The 15,081-nt window shown below is 40.3% G+C and overlaps 1 protein-coding gene across 2 annotated transcripts in view; it reads left to right on the top strand.

Moving 5' to 3' along the window:
• Positions 1–12,003, top strand: part of KDM5A (lysine demethylase 5A) — a 49,834-nt gene extending 37,831 nt beyond the window's left edge. For both annotated transcript variants that reach the window (XM_062616577.1, XM_062616578.1), the window contains 6 exons: positions 141–692; positions 1,462–1,605; positions 4,591–4,750; positions 5,017–5,237; positions 7,330–7,740; positions 8,928–12,003. In XM_062616577.1, coding sequence (XP_062472561.1) covers positions 141–692; positions 1,462–1,605; positions 4,591–4,750; positions 5,017–5,237; positions 7,330–7,740; positions 8,928–9,137 — 1,698 coding nt within the window. In that variant the 3' untranslated portion in view covers positions 9,138–12,003. The remainder of the gene's footprint in view (positions 1–140; positions 693–1,461; positions 1,606–4,590; positions 4,751–5,016; positions 5,238–7,329; positions 7,741–8,927) is intronic.
• Positions 12,004–15,081: the final 3,078 nt, after the last annotated feature.

The following is a 15,081-nucleotide window of genomic DNA, read 5'->3' as shown; positions in this document are numbered from 1 at the left end:
CTCATTTAACCAGGAATCTCTCTCGATATTTTTTTTTTGTGTGTGTGTTTTTTTTTTTTTTCCCCCATGCTGCCAATAATATGTAACCTTTATTACCTGTGAGGGTTGTGAACTTTTTTTGTCTTTGCTTTGCTGGTTAGGTGGCTATATTCAAGGAGCGGGAGCAGAAGGAGATTGAAGCCATGCATGCTCTCAGGGCAGCTAACCTGGCCAAGATGACTATGGTGGATCGAATTGAAGAAGTCAAGTTCTGTGTCTGCCGCAAAACAGCTAGTGGATTCATGCTGCAGTGTGAGCTGTGCAAAGACTGGTTTCACAGTGGCTGTGTGCCCCTTCCCAAAACAAGTTCTCAGAAGAAGGGCTCTAGCTGGCAGGCTAAAGAAGTTAAGTTTCTCTGTCCACTCTGCATGCGTTCTCGAAGGCCACGGCTTGAGACAATACTGTCTTTGCTGGTGTCCCTGCAGAAGCTGCCTGTACGGCTCCCGGAAGGGGAAGCATTGCAGTGCTTGACAGAACGTGCCATGAGTTGGCAGGATCGAGCACGGCAGGCTTTGGCCACTGACGAGTTGTCCTCTGCTTTGGCTAAGCTTTCTGTGCTCAGCCAGCGAATGGTGGAACAGGCAGCACGGGAGAAAACAGAGAAGATAATCAGTGCAGAGCTACAGAAAGCAGCAGCTAACCCAGACCTGCAGGTAGGGATGAGGATATTTTGTTCTTTACTGTACTTATCCTTCTTCAGTGTGCCAAAATGCCTGATGTTTCTTGGAGATGCTTGGGATAGATGGAAGGTCAATTAAAAGTTGAGAAAGAGACAACAAAATTACTTAGTTCAGTGCTCCTCAGTCTCAAGCCATGGCTGGCTTCAGTCAGTTGCTTTCTGCTTCAGAAACAGGTCTGTTGCTTTGTATTCATTGTCAATAGCAACTGCTGAAACTGCTTGTAAGAAACATGGATTCAGATATAACAGCTGGTTAAGGATCTGAAGGTGCGTAAAGCCTTATTTTGGTGCCTAAATTCCATTTCCCTCTTGACAGAATCAGAGGTGTCAATATTTATGATTTTTCATGGATTATTATTTTAGGGCATTTAATGTCTTGCTAGTAAGTATCAGTGAGGACCAAAGTCAAACACTGGTACTTCTACCGCTGACCTCTTTATCTTGAGATTAAGGTCAGATGATGCTGCAGTGAAGAGGTACACAGGCTATAATTTGGTAGCACTGAACAGCAGTATCTAGAGCTTTCTGGTATTATTCAAAAACATGGAAATAAAATAGAACATTTTCCATGAGTATTTCTGTATCCTCACACCTTGCTGTAACTAGGTTTTTCTGTGACTGTCCAAGCAGTTACCCTCAGGCCAAAAGAAACACTGGTTTCTTTGTGAGTAACTGCTTAGCATTTTTAGAGATTTTTCTGGAAATTTTATTGCTTCATTCCCATATTCCATTTTACTTTTTAGGGACACTTGACTAGTTTCCAGCAATCAGCCTTTAACAGAGTGATAGGGAGTGTGTCCTCATCTCCACGGCAGACTTTGGATTATGATGATGAAGAGACAGACTCTGATGAAGACATCAGGGAGACATATGGCTATGACATAAAGGTAAGTAATTTAATGTGGCTTGTGTGTATGGAAAGAATTCCGAAAGCCTCTTTTTTATTCATTCATTTTATTTCAGAATACTTTTTGTATCTTAAGCTATCACTGTGCATTCTGCCATGTCTTACATTACAGAAGAAGTAGTTCTTGATTTTATCTTAATGTCTCAGTTCTGGACTATTGGAAAGTTTTGTAGTGTTTTCATTTAAAATTTTCAAATTTCCTGTTAAGAGTTTCAGAAGGTGGTTTTTAGTACTAAGAAAAAAAAAGATACACTTCTCAAGGGATTTGTATTTATAATGCCATAGAGGATGAACAAAGTCTTTATGCTCCATTCAGAGATAACGTGTGTAAGTGTCTATATGGAGAACTCTTCAACAGCTTTCACTACAGCAAAAAATTGGTCTTTGAATATTGCATGCCCTATAAGAAATTTGCTAATGCCAGAGCTTCTTTTGCATTTTCATACCTCTCCATTCAACCCTCATATAAAGGAGGTACCTATCTTCAATTCTGGATGTGTGGAAATATTGAGGACAAAGTGCCCGAATCATGTTGTGAACCCAGTGTCTGGATTCAGTTCAGAAATTGTAACTGCAGTTAAATTTTTAAAGTACTTTAAGTAGAGAAGAACCGTCATGAGAAAAGGCAATTGTAGAGGTAGCCAAGTGTTTTCAATGTGGTGTATTTCACTTCAGAGCTTCTGAAATGTCCTTTAGGTATATGCAGACACAAGAGCAATGCCACTGTGCATTGTTGTGCAGTGTTTTGGTTTTGGCAATAGTGTCATATCTACCTTAAAAGTTGCAAACGTAAAAGACAGTGTGGTCATGTAAATTCTTCTAAGGCAGGTTTTATGGTTCATAAAGGGACAGCAAATTTTCCATATATGATTTGCCTCAGTCTCCTATTTAGTATTTTGATTCTAAGCAGCTTTACCCAAATGCACATAGTTGTCTTAAGTCCCATGTGAAATGGCAACCCAAATACATTGTGGTTGGGTGCTACAGCTTTTAATTTATTTTTATATATAAAAATTAATATCCAGACTTCTTTGCATGAGGAATCATAATAAGGCATTTCTGAAAAATGTGGCATTTTCTGAGGCTGTGATAAAGCATATGTCAAGAAAGATGGCATATGGTTGTCAGGATCTGAGGGTTTTGCGGGGTTATAATTTTGTTTGTTTAATGATTCTGTTGTCATGATTTCAAAACCTGTTACTTAACCCTTTTGGTGTGGATGTCCATCACTGTATGTGAGTGGAAAACCTAAAAATAGAAATCTGTCAAAGGAAAGCTGATGGAGGCCAGAAATGCCTTTTAAGTCAATTAACGTGATTGGAATAGAAGACTCTTTCAAGCAACTAGATTCTTCCCATCTAAACTAGGAAAAGCAAAGTTGCTCAGAGTTTTAATTATTTTTATACTGTTGGCTTTCAGGTTGTTTTTTTTTTTTTTAATTTTATTTTTCTGTTTTATGATCTATGAATGTTTTCCAGTGGAGTAATGTGTTTTAAAAAAAAAAGTATATAGATCATGTTGCATCATGTATGAATTAGCTCTTAATTACTTTTTGTGGACCCGGTAGAAGTAATCCTTGGATAACTAAGAATCCATGGACTATGTTTTCAAAACCGTGGTCTCTGACATCTCAAGTTCAAGTGGTTACAAAAACATATGTGAAAAGACCTGTTTGATTACATTGTGCTGCCTCTAATTAAAACATGATTCTTGTCAGCAAATACTTTGAGTGCAATAGTTAGACTTGGTTAATTTTGTTCCAAGCAGACTGATTCACTAGTCAGATTTACTGCAAAGTTTCTTCACCTTTAATTGCTTTAATTTTTGTTTCATGTGTTTGTTCTCATTCCGTTGCACCTGTGTTGCCTATAGGCCACCAAGTGGTGATATCTTTTATTAATTTTCCCTATTGTCCTTGAACAGTCTTTAATGTAGTGTAATACAATATCCAGGTCAAGATATTATATGAGATATAACTTCTACTATGTAGGGAGAAATATCTTCCCCTTTCTGAATACATTTCTTCTACCTTTTCATCTGGGCAATTTAAATCTGAATTTCCCACTTGTAGTTCTGCACTGAAATCATTAGTTTGCACTTCACTTCCTTTTAAACATATAACTGAAAGCCAGAGAGAGATTACCATTCTTAAATTCCCTTTTTATGTCGTGAAATGGCAGTGTCTGGGTGGTACAATTTCCTGAGTTGGCCATTTTGGGACCCACAGAGATAATATTCAGGTAAATATTGTCAATACTGCTCTACAGCCTTTCTATTCTTCTAAGACAGATTCTTGGATTTTATTGTTTCCTGAAAGATTTCAGTCGTAGGCACCATGCTAAGTATATTTAATCTGTTGGCCAGGTTCATCACGAATATGATGGGGTAGCTAAGTTTTTGAAAGTGCTGTGGAAATGCACAGCTGGTTGAGGAGATTAACCTAATTCTTTTGCCTAATGTGATGTCAAGCAAAGCTTCTCCCACTGCTAAGAGATAAGGAATCTTCTCTTAATAGATCCACCTGCACCTGAAGGCATGCATCCCAATTTAGGTTGTGATCTAAGTGAAGCATCAGTCCTATACAATCCTTTGAGCATCTTTCACAATGTATTGAGCTGAACATAAGCCAGTGCTGTCATTATTCTGTTCGTTGAAATACAACAGTCTCAAGTATTACAGCCCTCTTCCTTTCAGTGTTCAGTCCTATCTTAAAATGGTTCAAGGATGCCACAGAAATCCCAAACACAAACTATAAATCTACTGACCTATCTCCATAGTTGCTGTTTTCATTCACTAATTGAGTAGAGGGGTGTAACTTCTACATTTTTCACATGGTCTTGGTGTCTGGTGGGGTGCTTCAAAGTAGTATTTAGAAACAGTAGACTGGTCAGTCTTAGCAGAATTTGCATTGAAGCAGCTGTTTTCTGGATGCAGATGTTGCATGTTTTCTGTGGTTCTTTTTCAGGACAACGCCAGTGTTAAATCTTCTAGCAGCTTGGAGCCGAATTTGTTTTGTGATGAGGAAATCCCCATTAAATCAGAGGAAGTGGTGACACACATGTGGACTGCTCCCTCATTCTGTGCCGAACACGCATATTCATCTGCTTCTAAAAGCTGCTCTCAAGGTATTTGCTTTTGTATGCATTGAGTTAAAATAGAGCAGGGAGCTGAGATGGGTGTTCAGTAAGGAGCTGTAGAGGATATGTTGTCTATGGAAAGGTGAGTTTCCTGATATATAAACTTGGGTCAGTGTTTTTGCTTGGGATTGGCTGCCTCCTTGGATTGTTGTTGTAAAAAGTATGTGATTTTTTTTTTTTTTTTTTTTTTTGTGCTGTTTTGATCTCTTCCTTTTATCCTTACCTAACTTGATGACTTTTCTCCTGTCTGAAAGGTTCTAGCACTCCAAGGAAGCAGCCTCGGAAGAGTCCACTGGTACCTCGCAGTTTGGAGCCACCTGTATTGGAGCTGTCACCTGGAGCAAAAGCTCAGCTGGAAGATCTAATGATGGTAGGAGATCTGCTGGAGGTGTCACTGGATGAGACTCAGCACATCTGGCGGATTTTACAGGCTACTCATCCACCTTCTGAGGACAGGTTCCTTCATGTTATGGAGGTATGGAACTTGAAGTAATATTCTGATACTGGGGGAAAAAACATGTTGTTTTGTTTTATTTATAATCTTGGGTAGTTGAATGCTCACTCAACATGTTTGGATTTCAACCAGGGAGTGCTGGATTCCAGAAAATAACAGAATAGGAGACCAAAAAATTCAGTTCTTGATCACCCAAGCCATAGCATTGTTCTTCACAATTCACTATATTTGTAACATTTTTTTTTCAGGCAGTTACATATGCAAACCTTATTTTAGAGAATATGAGGTTAGGGAAGGAAAAGCTGTTCTTGATTATGCTTGGAACCTCTCTGCAAAAGAATTGCAAGAAATATTTAGGAAGATGGAAAGCCTATGGTTAAATTGTATAACTTGATACTTGTGTGTTGCTGAACTTTGTTAATGGGGAAAGAACACTTTCATAAAACGTGGTTTGGGAATGAAGAGAATAAGATTCCTATCCTTGGAAAAACACAGTCATAGCAGTGTTTTTTAATATACTGTGAAGATGCACTCATCACATTGCTGGCAGTGAATGAGGCAGGTTTATCTGCTGAGGTCTAGTCAAAATCACTTAGCCTCATTCATGCAGTGGATAAAGGATATGTGCTGGAAGAGAAGGTAAGCTCTTGTGTTGACCAGCTCTACTGGAACCCATCTTTATCATCTGTCAGCTGAGGTTAGGGGTCAGTTTGACCATGTGTTTTATGGAGCATGTGATTGCTTTTTGGGTTACTGAACTGCACAGATAATACTGAAGATGGTTCTTTCTTGACTGCTTGTAGTGTAGAGTAATATAAGATGGAAGGCTACATGCTGTAAACAGTGAGGTTAGATGAGCATATTAATTGGTTGTCTCATTTTCTGAGTGGTGTGTATATATATATAGTGGATAAGTCAAAGTGTTGTCAAACTGCTGTCAGTTAGGACAGTAGCATAAAGCAGACCCTGCCTCCAAAGAAGTACTGCTTAACCATGTTTTGACCTACGTACTTCATAGGCTTAATGTTCTTTTCATGTAATGGCTTTGGCATGGAATAGATTGAAGAACAGTCTGAATGTCAGCAAATAGCAGTTCATAAATAGTATGCCAGACTGTTATATTGATAGTTAAGCGCAGCTTTTTTTTCAGGGAAGGGAGGTAAGAGGGTGTGTGTTAACATTTTCAGGTTAACCTTAGGAATACTTGTATGACCAGAACTGCTAATTTTGAATTTAATACCTTTCTGTGTCTATTAACACGCAAAATAAGTACACTTTGTAAAATAATCTTCAGAGTCTTTGTTTTTGGGTGGAGTAGCTATGTTAAGTAATGTACAGTAGACAGAGTCTCTTTACTGCATTATAGTATGCCCTTAATCTGTAAGTAACTGTTGAAGTATATAGCTGAATTAACTGAGTCAGTCCTGTTTGAATAAAGGAGCTATACATGTGAGTCTTTCAGCTATAAATAGGATTTGTCACTGTGGATGCTACCTGCAGTGACAGAATTTGCTAATTTTAAGCATCACTTCTGATCTGAATCTGCTATTTAAGAGTTGTTAATGATGCCAGGATATTTACAATATGTGCCAGTTTGGAAGCCATTCAAATAATGGATGTTACTTTTTTCCCTTGCTTGAGTTGATGATGCATTTAAGAATTCACCAATTGCTCTTTCTTAATCTCCAGAATAGCAATTGCTTTCTCTCAAAAAATAATTACAGGCAAGACTGGCCTAGGATGAAAAATAAGCAGAAGCATCTAACAAATGATGAGTCTTCTCAAGTTTAATTAAAAAGCAATGCAAGAAGAGAGTTGTAATTATTGCTTATTCTGCCTCCTTACCGTTGCTGATGATTTACTTTTTTCACTGGACATTTTTAATTCACTGTATTTTAACACAGTTGATAGCACTTAGGCCATTTCTTTTTTTGCTAATAATGGTGAAAATAAAGTTGAGCTCCTTTTTTTGTAGAATAAATTTGTTGAACAGGTTTCTTCGTACCATGTTGGCATAATGGTGGAGGTAAATGCATCTCTCAACCATAGGTTTGCAGTATATGGCAATTTGCATTTGAAATAAAGTCAAACTCTTTTCACTCTTTCTGTGAAGGATGACAGCATGGATGAGAAACCACTGAAAGTGAGAGGGAGAGACTCTTCTGAGAGGAAGCGGAAACGAAAGTTGGAGAGAGCAGAGCAGTTCTTTGGAGATATGAAGCAAAAATCCAAAGAGCTGAAAAAGCTGGAAAAACCCAAGAAGAAGAAGCTAAAACTCACCATGGATAAGACAAAGGAGCTGAACAAGCTGGCAAAAAAAATAGCAAAGGAAGAGGAGCGGAAGAAGAAGCGAGAGAAGGCAGTTGTCCCAAAGATGGAACTAGCAAAGGAGAGCACAGAAAAAAAAAGAGAGAAGAAGGTTCTAGATATTCCTTCTAAGTACGACTGGTCAGGAGCAGAAGAGTCGGATGATGAGAACGCTGTATGTGCTGCACAGAACTGCCAGAGGCCCTGCAAGGACAAAGTGAGTTTCCCTTAGTTCTGTCATAGGCAATTCCATGTATCCTCTTCCAGCTGTATAATTTTTTGATGGCGGTGAGCAACATGCATTGGATGATTCAGAGAATTAATTCTAGCACAGCTAGAAGTATTCCCCACTTCAGTGTGTTTCTGAGCACAAATGGGATGTGCAATGTTCATAACTTAACATTTCTGTATTTCTTGCATACAATCTGTGAACAGTGATGCTGCAGGCTGAGGGATCTACAAACTGCAGTGCTTTACTTTTCTTGTTGTAGATAGATAGTCAGTGATTTTAGACCTGATTGGATTGTTACAAAAGAAACTTGATCTGCCTCTCTCTCATACACTGCACTGGCTTGCTCAAGAGAGAGTAGGAACAACTACAGATACCAAGAACTTATTTTGCAAAATTGAAACATATTCATTTCAACACTGAAAAAGACCAATTAAAGGACTAGTTCTGAAGTCTTAGACCAAGTTTAGAGATTTACACTCAATATCTCAAGAGATGATTACAGTCTTTACCACCGTTTACTTTACTTCACAGATGAGAAGTGGCTTATGTTAGTACATGTTTACAGAAACTGAGGTTGCAAGAGGGAGGAGAGTACCTTTAAGTTCATATTATAAAGAGGGTCATACTAAATTAATCAAACTTACTTAGTTTCATTTATGGAACATTCCTGGTTGTATAAACAAAGTTTTTAATGGAACGTTGTAAGGTTGAACATATATTTACACTCAGCAGGTATATGCCATACGAGTTAAAAATGTCAGGTAAGGAATCTAATGACTGAAGTTGCAGTTGTTAGTGTCCAGGGGTAGCTTGTTCAGGGGTAGTTTCCCTACAAACTAAAGTAAAATCTTATAATCTTTCTTCATGTTAGATAGGTTGCCACCATTATTCTTCTGGGCATCGTTCTGCTCGGTAGAAGCAGTTTGTGTTTCTGTTGCTCTGGTGCAAGGATGCAAGATGGGCAAGGTTTGTTGTAAGAGTGTTTTGTTTTTTTTTTATTAAGTTGACACAGCTGGTTAAAACAAAATGTTTAGGGCATTAATTTGTGCCTGAAAGCTTTTGTATTCTAGGTATATCAGGTGGATTTAATAGAAGGTATTTTCTTCATAAGCACTATGCCTCTCTGTCTCTCCTTGTAATGTACAATGTTTTGCTGATCTGATCTCTTGCAGGTGGACTGGGTGCAGTGTGATGGTGGCTGTGATGAGTGGTTTCATCAAGTTTGTGTTGGCGTGTCTCCAGAAATGGCTGAGAATGAGGATTACATCTGTATAAACTGTGCAAAGAAGCCAATGCAGGGACCAAGTAGCCCTGCTCATGCACCGCCTCCTTTCTTGTTGAGCTACAAACTACCAATGGAAGATCTTAAGGAGACAAGTTAGCAACTACTTGATGTCTGGAACTTGTTGGGAAATGGACCACTGAAACCCTAGAGAAAGAGAGGGTTTGAAGCTAATGTAGCCACTGAGCTTCACTTCCAAGGATGTACAGACCTGCAGCAGAGTTGGTCCCTTCCTTACATCTGGCTCCCTTCATACAGTGGGGGCATCAAGGCACAGTGGTACTGACTCATCTATGCAGACACCGCCTGATTAGGAGCTCCAGCCAGTGTTCTTTTGACTTGAGTATTTCCATCTTTAAGTGTGGCTGTTGCTCTTAGAGACTGAGCAAACCCGGGGCTGTTAGATTAGACACTTCAGGGTCTTTGAAGTATATGTTGGCAGTGGAGCTGACCTGGAATTGGTGGGCATAGGCTGGAGCTTTTAGGTGTATCAGATTACCCTAAGGAGGTAACTCTGGAAGTTATCTTTTGCCTGTCCATGCCAACCCAGTGAGTAGGGCAATGTCTTGGGAGCGTTGTGTTGCCTCCATATCCAGGCAGCAAACACTACACTATAAGGATGGGAGCAAGTGGATGAATTTCTTTTAATTTCTCTTTTGTAGCTAAAGGGCAGAGGAGCTTATGATCTCAGAAATCAGCAAAGGTTCTGTTTACCAAAAAAAGAAACCCAACTCTATTCCGCTAGGCAAAACATTTTCCTTAGTGGAGAGCAGTTGATCTTCGCGTCCTGAGGAGGGCCAGAAAGTATGGATAATGTCTAGCTAGACCAGAGCTTGGGAAAAGCAGAGTGCTTCCCTGTCCACAGGGGTGCTCTCTCCTGTTCTAGGCTTGGCTTAGAGTTCTGCACTCCTGCACATTAAAGTTCTCTCAAGCAGGATGGAGCTGGCAAGGAGGTACAGCACCCAGGGCACCAGCTTCTGTGATCTGTACCCAGGGATGGGAAGGAAAGAAGACAGCCCACTTACCTCAGAGGTTACACTGATACGTGCTTCTGTGAAAAGTTACACTCGCAACTATTTCCAGTATCACCAGGCTACGGGCATGGCCTCAAGCTATACCAGCAAGCAGTCTGCAGATACTGTTCCCAGCGCAAATCCCCCTCCGTGCTGGCTTTGCTGGATGTGTACCAGTGTACAATCAGCAACCATTCTTGTTTGAAGTTGCCCCTGGCTTTGCCAGAGGACCAGAGGGCTTGGGGTCATCCCGGGTGACAGTTGTTTTAGTAAATCCATTTTTAAAGAAGGACTTGTTTTTACTTTTTTCTAAATGTCTCAGACTACTGACTTGTTCTATAAATAGATTATTTTTCTTTGATTTTTTTATACTTACCACTGTTAACCAGCAGCACAGACAGAGGTTCACAAAGCAAAAACCTGCCCGTGGGCTTGGGTTTTTTTACTCCATTCCTTCCTTGTAGTACAAGGAATTAGCAGTTACCTTCCCCATTCTAGCTTGACCAGCTGCCTGTGTTTAAATAGGTAAATACATTTCATGTGCTACCTTTGTGTTTGGGTTTGTTCCTATTAGTGGGGCATCTGGGCCTTAATGACTCCAGTGGGTGCTGGCTTTGTGTATGTGACTGTCTGAAGCCAGCCACTGGGCTGTCTTGTCCCCCTCTCCACTCGCTCCCTATTGTGTTTCCATTCTTTTGCAGTTCTAGGAGTGTTGTAATTAGTGTCCAGTCTTACTAGGAGCTGGACTGGGATTTAAAGAAATATTGACAAAAACAAGAGTGTTCTGTCTTGACTGTTCTGTGTCCCTTCTCTTGTTCTCTGATATTTGGGAGTTTATTTATCTGGCAGAATTAATCCATCCAAAAAAAAAAAGAGGTCAGCTCAGGTAAATGAACTTGATCGGTTTCTTTTATTTGTGCCTGCCACCTGGAAAGAGGCAGATGTGGAAAAGAAAAAGAACTAAGGTGGAGAGCAGAAGATGTAGGGTCTTGGGAGTTTTGAGTGCAGATTTGGCACAGACTTCTAATTCCTGCTCCTTAAAGACTATATGTTGTTAAAAGCAAAAGCAATCTGTGGTTAAGTATGTGGCTGAATGGGCACCCTAGCAAACATAAGAGTATTATTTGTTTACTTATTTATGAAGGAGTCTATGCTATAGCTAGACATACCCTCTTTTTGCCTCCAGTTACATTTTTTTCTTTTTTTCCTTATAAATGTATGCTTAGTTTTGGTAAACTGATTTAAACAGATGTTACTTTCCTTCAAGCTTTAACTGATGGTACTACATAAATGTTTCCCTATATGGAGTGGGTAGACTATCTGTCACAGATGTTTAATCGTTCCAGAAGTAGATTAGTACAAGATTTCTTGAAGAATCCCAGTGTTCTGTATTCTTTCCTGACTCCTAGAATCCATGACACAACAGGGAAGATATGGTTAGCATATCGTGTTAGCCACTGAGCATATTCTCTTAACCATTCCTACATTATGTGTCACGATGAAGTCATTGTTATATGTAATTGCCATCAACTGGAAAAGAGATCTTTTGGTAAACCTGCATTGACTGTTCCTGTTTCTCAAGTAGGTGTGGAGAGTGTTAACAGTAGCACTAGTTACAAGAAGACAGAAACAAACAGCTATATGATGCAATGGTCATACTGCTTGTAACAAGCATAGAAAAAAAGTAAACAACAAAGAAATGTGCGAATAGCCACATAGTAGCTGTTTTTCATATTATCACATGGAGAGGCTCTTTGTTACACTGTCAAAAGGAGGTTGCCATGCTTTTTCTAGCTGTGGATGTCTCATCTGTTTTCGGGTAAGGTGTTCATAAACTGAAGACCATTATTAGCTTTACATCTTATTGTTTAAGCTTATTTTTTAAGAACATAATTCCTATAAAAGGGTTGCTGATAGTATGAACTTATGAATAAATGTTAACTTTTGGAAAAACCTGTAGATATGTAGTTAGTGGTTGAAAAGCCTAAAGCTACAGCTGTGGTATTGTCTACAGAATCTAGGGGTTTGAATTTTTATTAAAACGTATGCAAAGAAGCAAGCTAAAGTTTACGATAAGGAAATAATTTTCTTAGAGGTCTGCTACAGCTGTAGGAAGAGTCTTTCATGCTTTGGGGACAAAAATCTCAGTATACACAAAACATTAGCTTGTGTATCCAGAAAGGTATGTGTCATAATGTCACGCTCTGGAAAGGATACTAAGCCACTGTTCATGTTATTTCTCTTCATGTGCCTGACACAAAAGGTCAAAGAAATAACCCGGGCTGTTGTGATGTACTAAAAATGGCCAGGACTTGAGTTGTGTCTTACCCAAACCACATGGTTTCAAGCTTTTTTTAAAGAACCAGGGTGGGGAATTGGGCAGCTTTATTTTCATAGAGGTAAATGTCATTCCTGAACTTGAGTACCATTAATTGTAGTATTTGTGCTTTTGACAGATCATCTGTAGCTGACTGCTTGTGCAGCCTGGACTATTTGATCATGAGGACTTCAGGCAAAATTGATGATATTGTGGAAATTATCATAAGGGATTGGAATATAGTCACACAGCATAAGATAACAAACACGTCTGTGTGCTGTGTTAGCCACGCTGCGAAGCTTGCATTGATCTTTTCAGTTTTTTAGAATCATAGAGTAATTTAGGTTGAGGGGACTTTAGGAAGTTATCTGGGTCAGCCTCCTGACCAGAGCAGGGCTGACTTTGAAAATAGGTCAAGTTTTTCTAGGCTGTGTCCAGTTAAGTTTTGAGTATTTCTAGGGATGGGCAAACAACCTCTCTTGGCTTTCTATTCTGGTTTTATAACACCTTCAATGCAAACTTTGCCTAACATACTATCAGAGATTCACTTGCTGCAGCTTACCTGTTGCCTCTTGAGGAGTCTGGCTTCATACTTTCTGTAACCATCCATTAAGTAGTTGAAGACTGCAGATCCTGCAGCCTTAATTTCCAAGATGAGCAAACTCAGCTCAGCCTCCCTTGAGCCATGTCATGAGCTGCAGCCTTCTAGTCTTGACGGTTCTCAGCTGGACTTGTTGCAGGTTTGTCAGTGTCTGGTTTTGTACTCATGAGCCCAAAACAGGGTTTGTTACTTTAGATGCAGCTTACAGGTGATGAATACAAGGAAAATACTACATCCTTTAACCTGCTGGCAATGCTTCTGCGATGCAGCCTGGTATAGAATTGGCCTTTATAAACTGCAAGGGGCACGCTGCTGACTCATATTCATTGTATTCACTGTTAGCCCCAGGTTCCTATTTCTCAGGTGCGGGACTGATGGACTTAAACTTTCCATCAGCTTATCAATCCAGCCTATCAAGATAAAATTGATTCGGAGCCCTCTCCTTCCATGTTTTGGGTTGCCCCACTCCTGTCTTCCACCACCATCCAGTTTGGTGTCATTTGCAGACTTAATTGTGCTCTATCCCGCCACCCAGGTGGGTAAGGTAGAAAGCAGTAGTCTCTGGTACCAGCCCTTGAGGTACTCCACTTGCAGCTGGCCACCTCCTAGATTTCAAGTTGATGACTACTAGAGCCTGAGGACAGCAGTCCACCCTATTTTTCGTCTACATTGTACGTTATCCGTCCACTCCATAAATGTGTTTTTGCTGCAAGTCAGGGTGAACATCCACTGCTTTCCCCTCGTCCACAGGGATCAACACAGAAGGCAACCAGATTGGGCAAAGATGATAGTGGTGACTATTACAAGTCCTTGAGAAGGATTTGTTCCATAATCTTCCAGGGACCAGGATGCAGGTAGCTGCCCTGTAGCTCCTGCATCCTCCTCATTTCCTCCTCTTCACTGAATGAGCGTGATGTGCTGAAGCGTTCATCACAAGTCATCAAGAAAATGATCTTCCGGATGTTTTCCTGGGCTTCCTTTGTCACCATGACATGAGATTCAAAGGGAAAAACACAACCTATTTGAGTTGCCATTTGTCAGATGCATGGAAAACTAAATGACAGAACTGGGCTTCTTCAGGTGCTGCTTATACCTAAGCTCCATGTGGGCTAGTGAGCAGTTACGTCAGTCCTGTACATCTAGATAAGAGTCCAAGCTGGTCTGATTAAAGTCAGTGTTACTGGTGCATGGTCCTTTTTTACATGGTTCTTCACACTGGAAGAGAGGCATAATGTGAATGAGCATGATTCGGGGGCATCTAGTCTAGGAGAAATGGAACAGTCTACAGCCTCATTTGTTCAACAGTAGGCTCTTTACTGGGCAGCTGTCCAATCATCGAATCATAGAATGGTTTGGGGTGGAAAGGACCTTAAGATGATCTGGTTCAAACCCCTGTGCCATGACAGGGCCTAGGCTCTGTCCAGCTTGGCTTCGAACACTGCCAGGGATAGAGCGTTTACCGCTTCTTTGGGCAACCTGTTCCAGTGCCTCGCCACCCTCACAGTAGAGAACTTCCTTATATATAACCTGAACTTCCCTTGTTTAAGTTTAAACCCATTACCCCTTGTCTTAGCGCTACACTCTGATGAAAAAGCCCTCTCTGGCATCCTTGTAGGCCCCCTTCAGATGTCAAGTAGCTGTCACCTTTATTTTGTGGTGTTCTAGTAACAGTTACCAGAGGTAAGTGCAAGACAGATTTGTAGCAAAGTATTCAGAAACTTGCCAACTGCTCCTTAGGCATGCCTTGCTGTCATTCTAGGTACATGTTGTGTGCCTTTAAAAATAATGACTGAAAGTACCGCTGTACAGTAGTGGTATGTTGGAAATGATTTTGTAAAGATGGAAAAAGTTTCTCAGAATCATTCCTGAAGTCACTGTTAATGCCCATGTAAGAAGTTCAGAACTGTGGTCTGCTACAAGCAAGATTTGAAGCTCGAGATGAAAATAAAAAGCAGGGAACTCCTTCAAATCCTTTCCAGCCGCAGTCATGAAGAATGTGTTTGGTCAGCCTGCCTGAACCAAACAGGAACTCTGCTTGGAGCCCCAGGCAGCAGGGAGAGGCAATAAATCCATCCCTTATCGAAATTCTGGTCATGCTGTCTTTGGGAGGGTG

The sequence above is a fragment of the Pezoporus occidentalis genome, unplaced genomic scaffold, assembly GCF_034315485.1.
Source record: "Pezoporus occidentalis ecotype Australia unplaced genomic scaffold, CSIRO_AGI_Poc_V1 ctg19, whole genome shotgun sequence".
NCBI lineage: Eukaryota > Metazoa > Chordata > Aves > Psittaciformes > Psittacidae > Pezoporus > Pezoporus occidentalis.
This window is presented reverse-complemented; position numbering and strand designations above follow the sequence as displayed.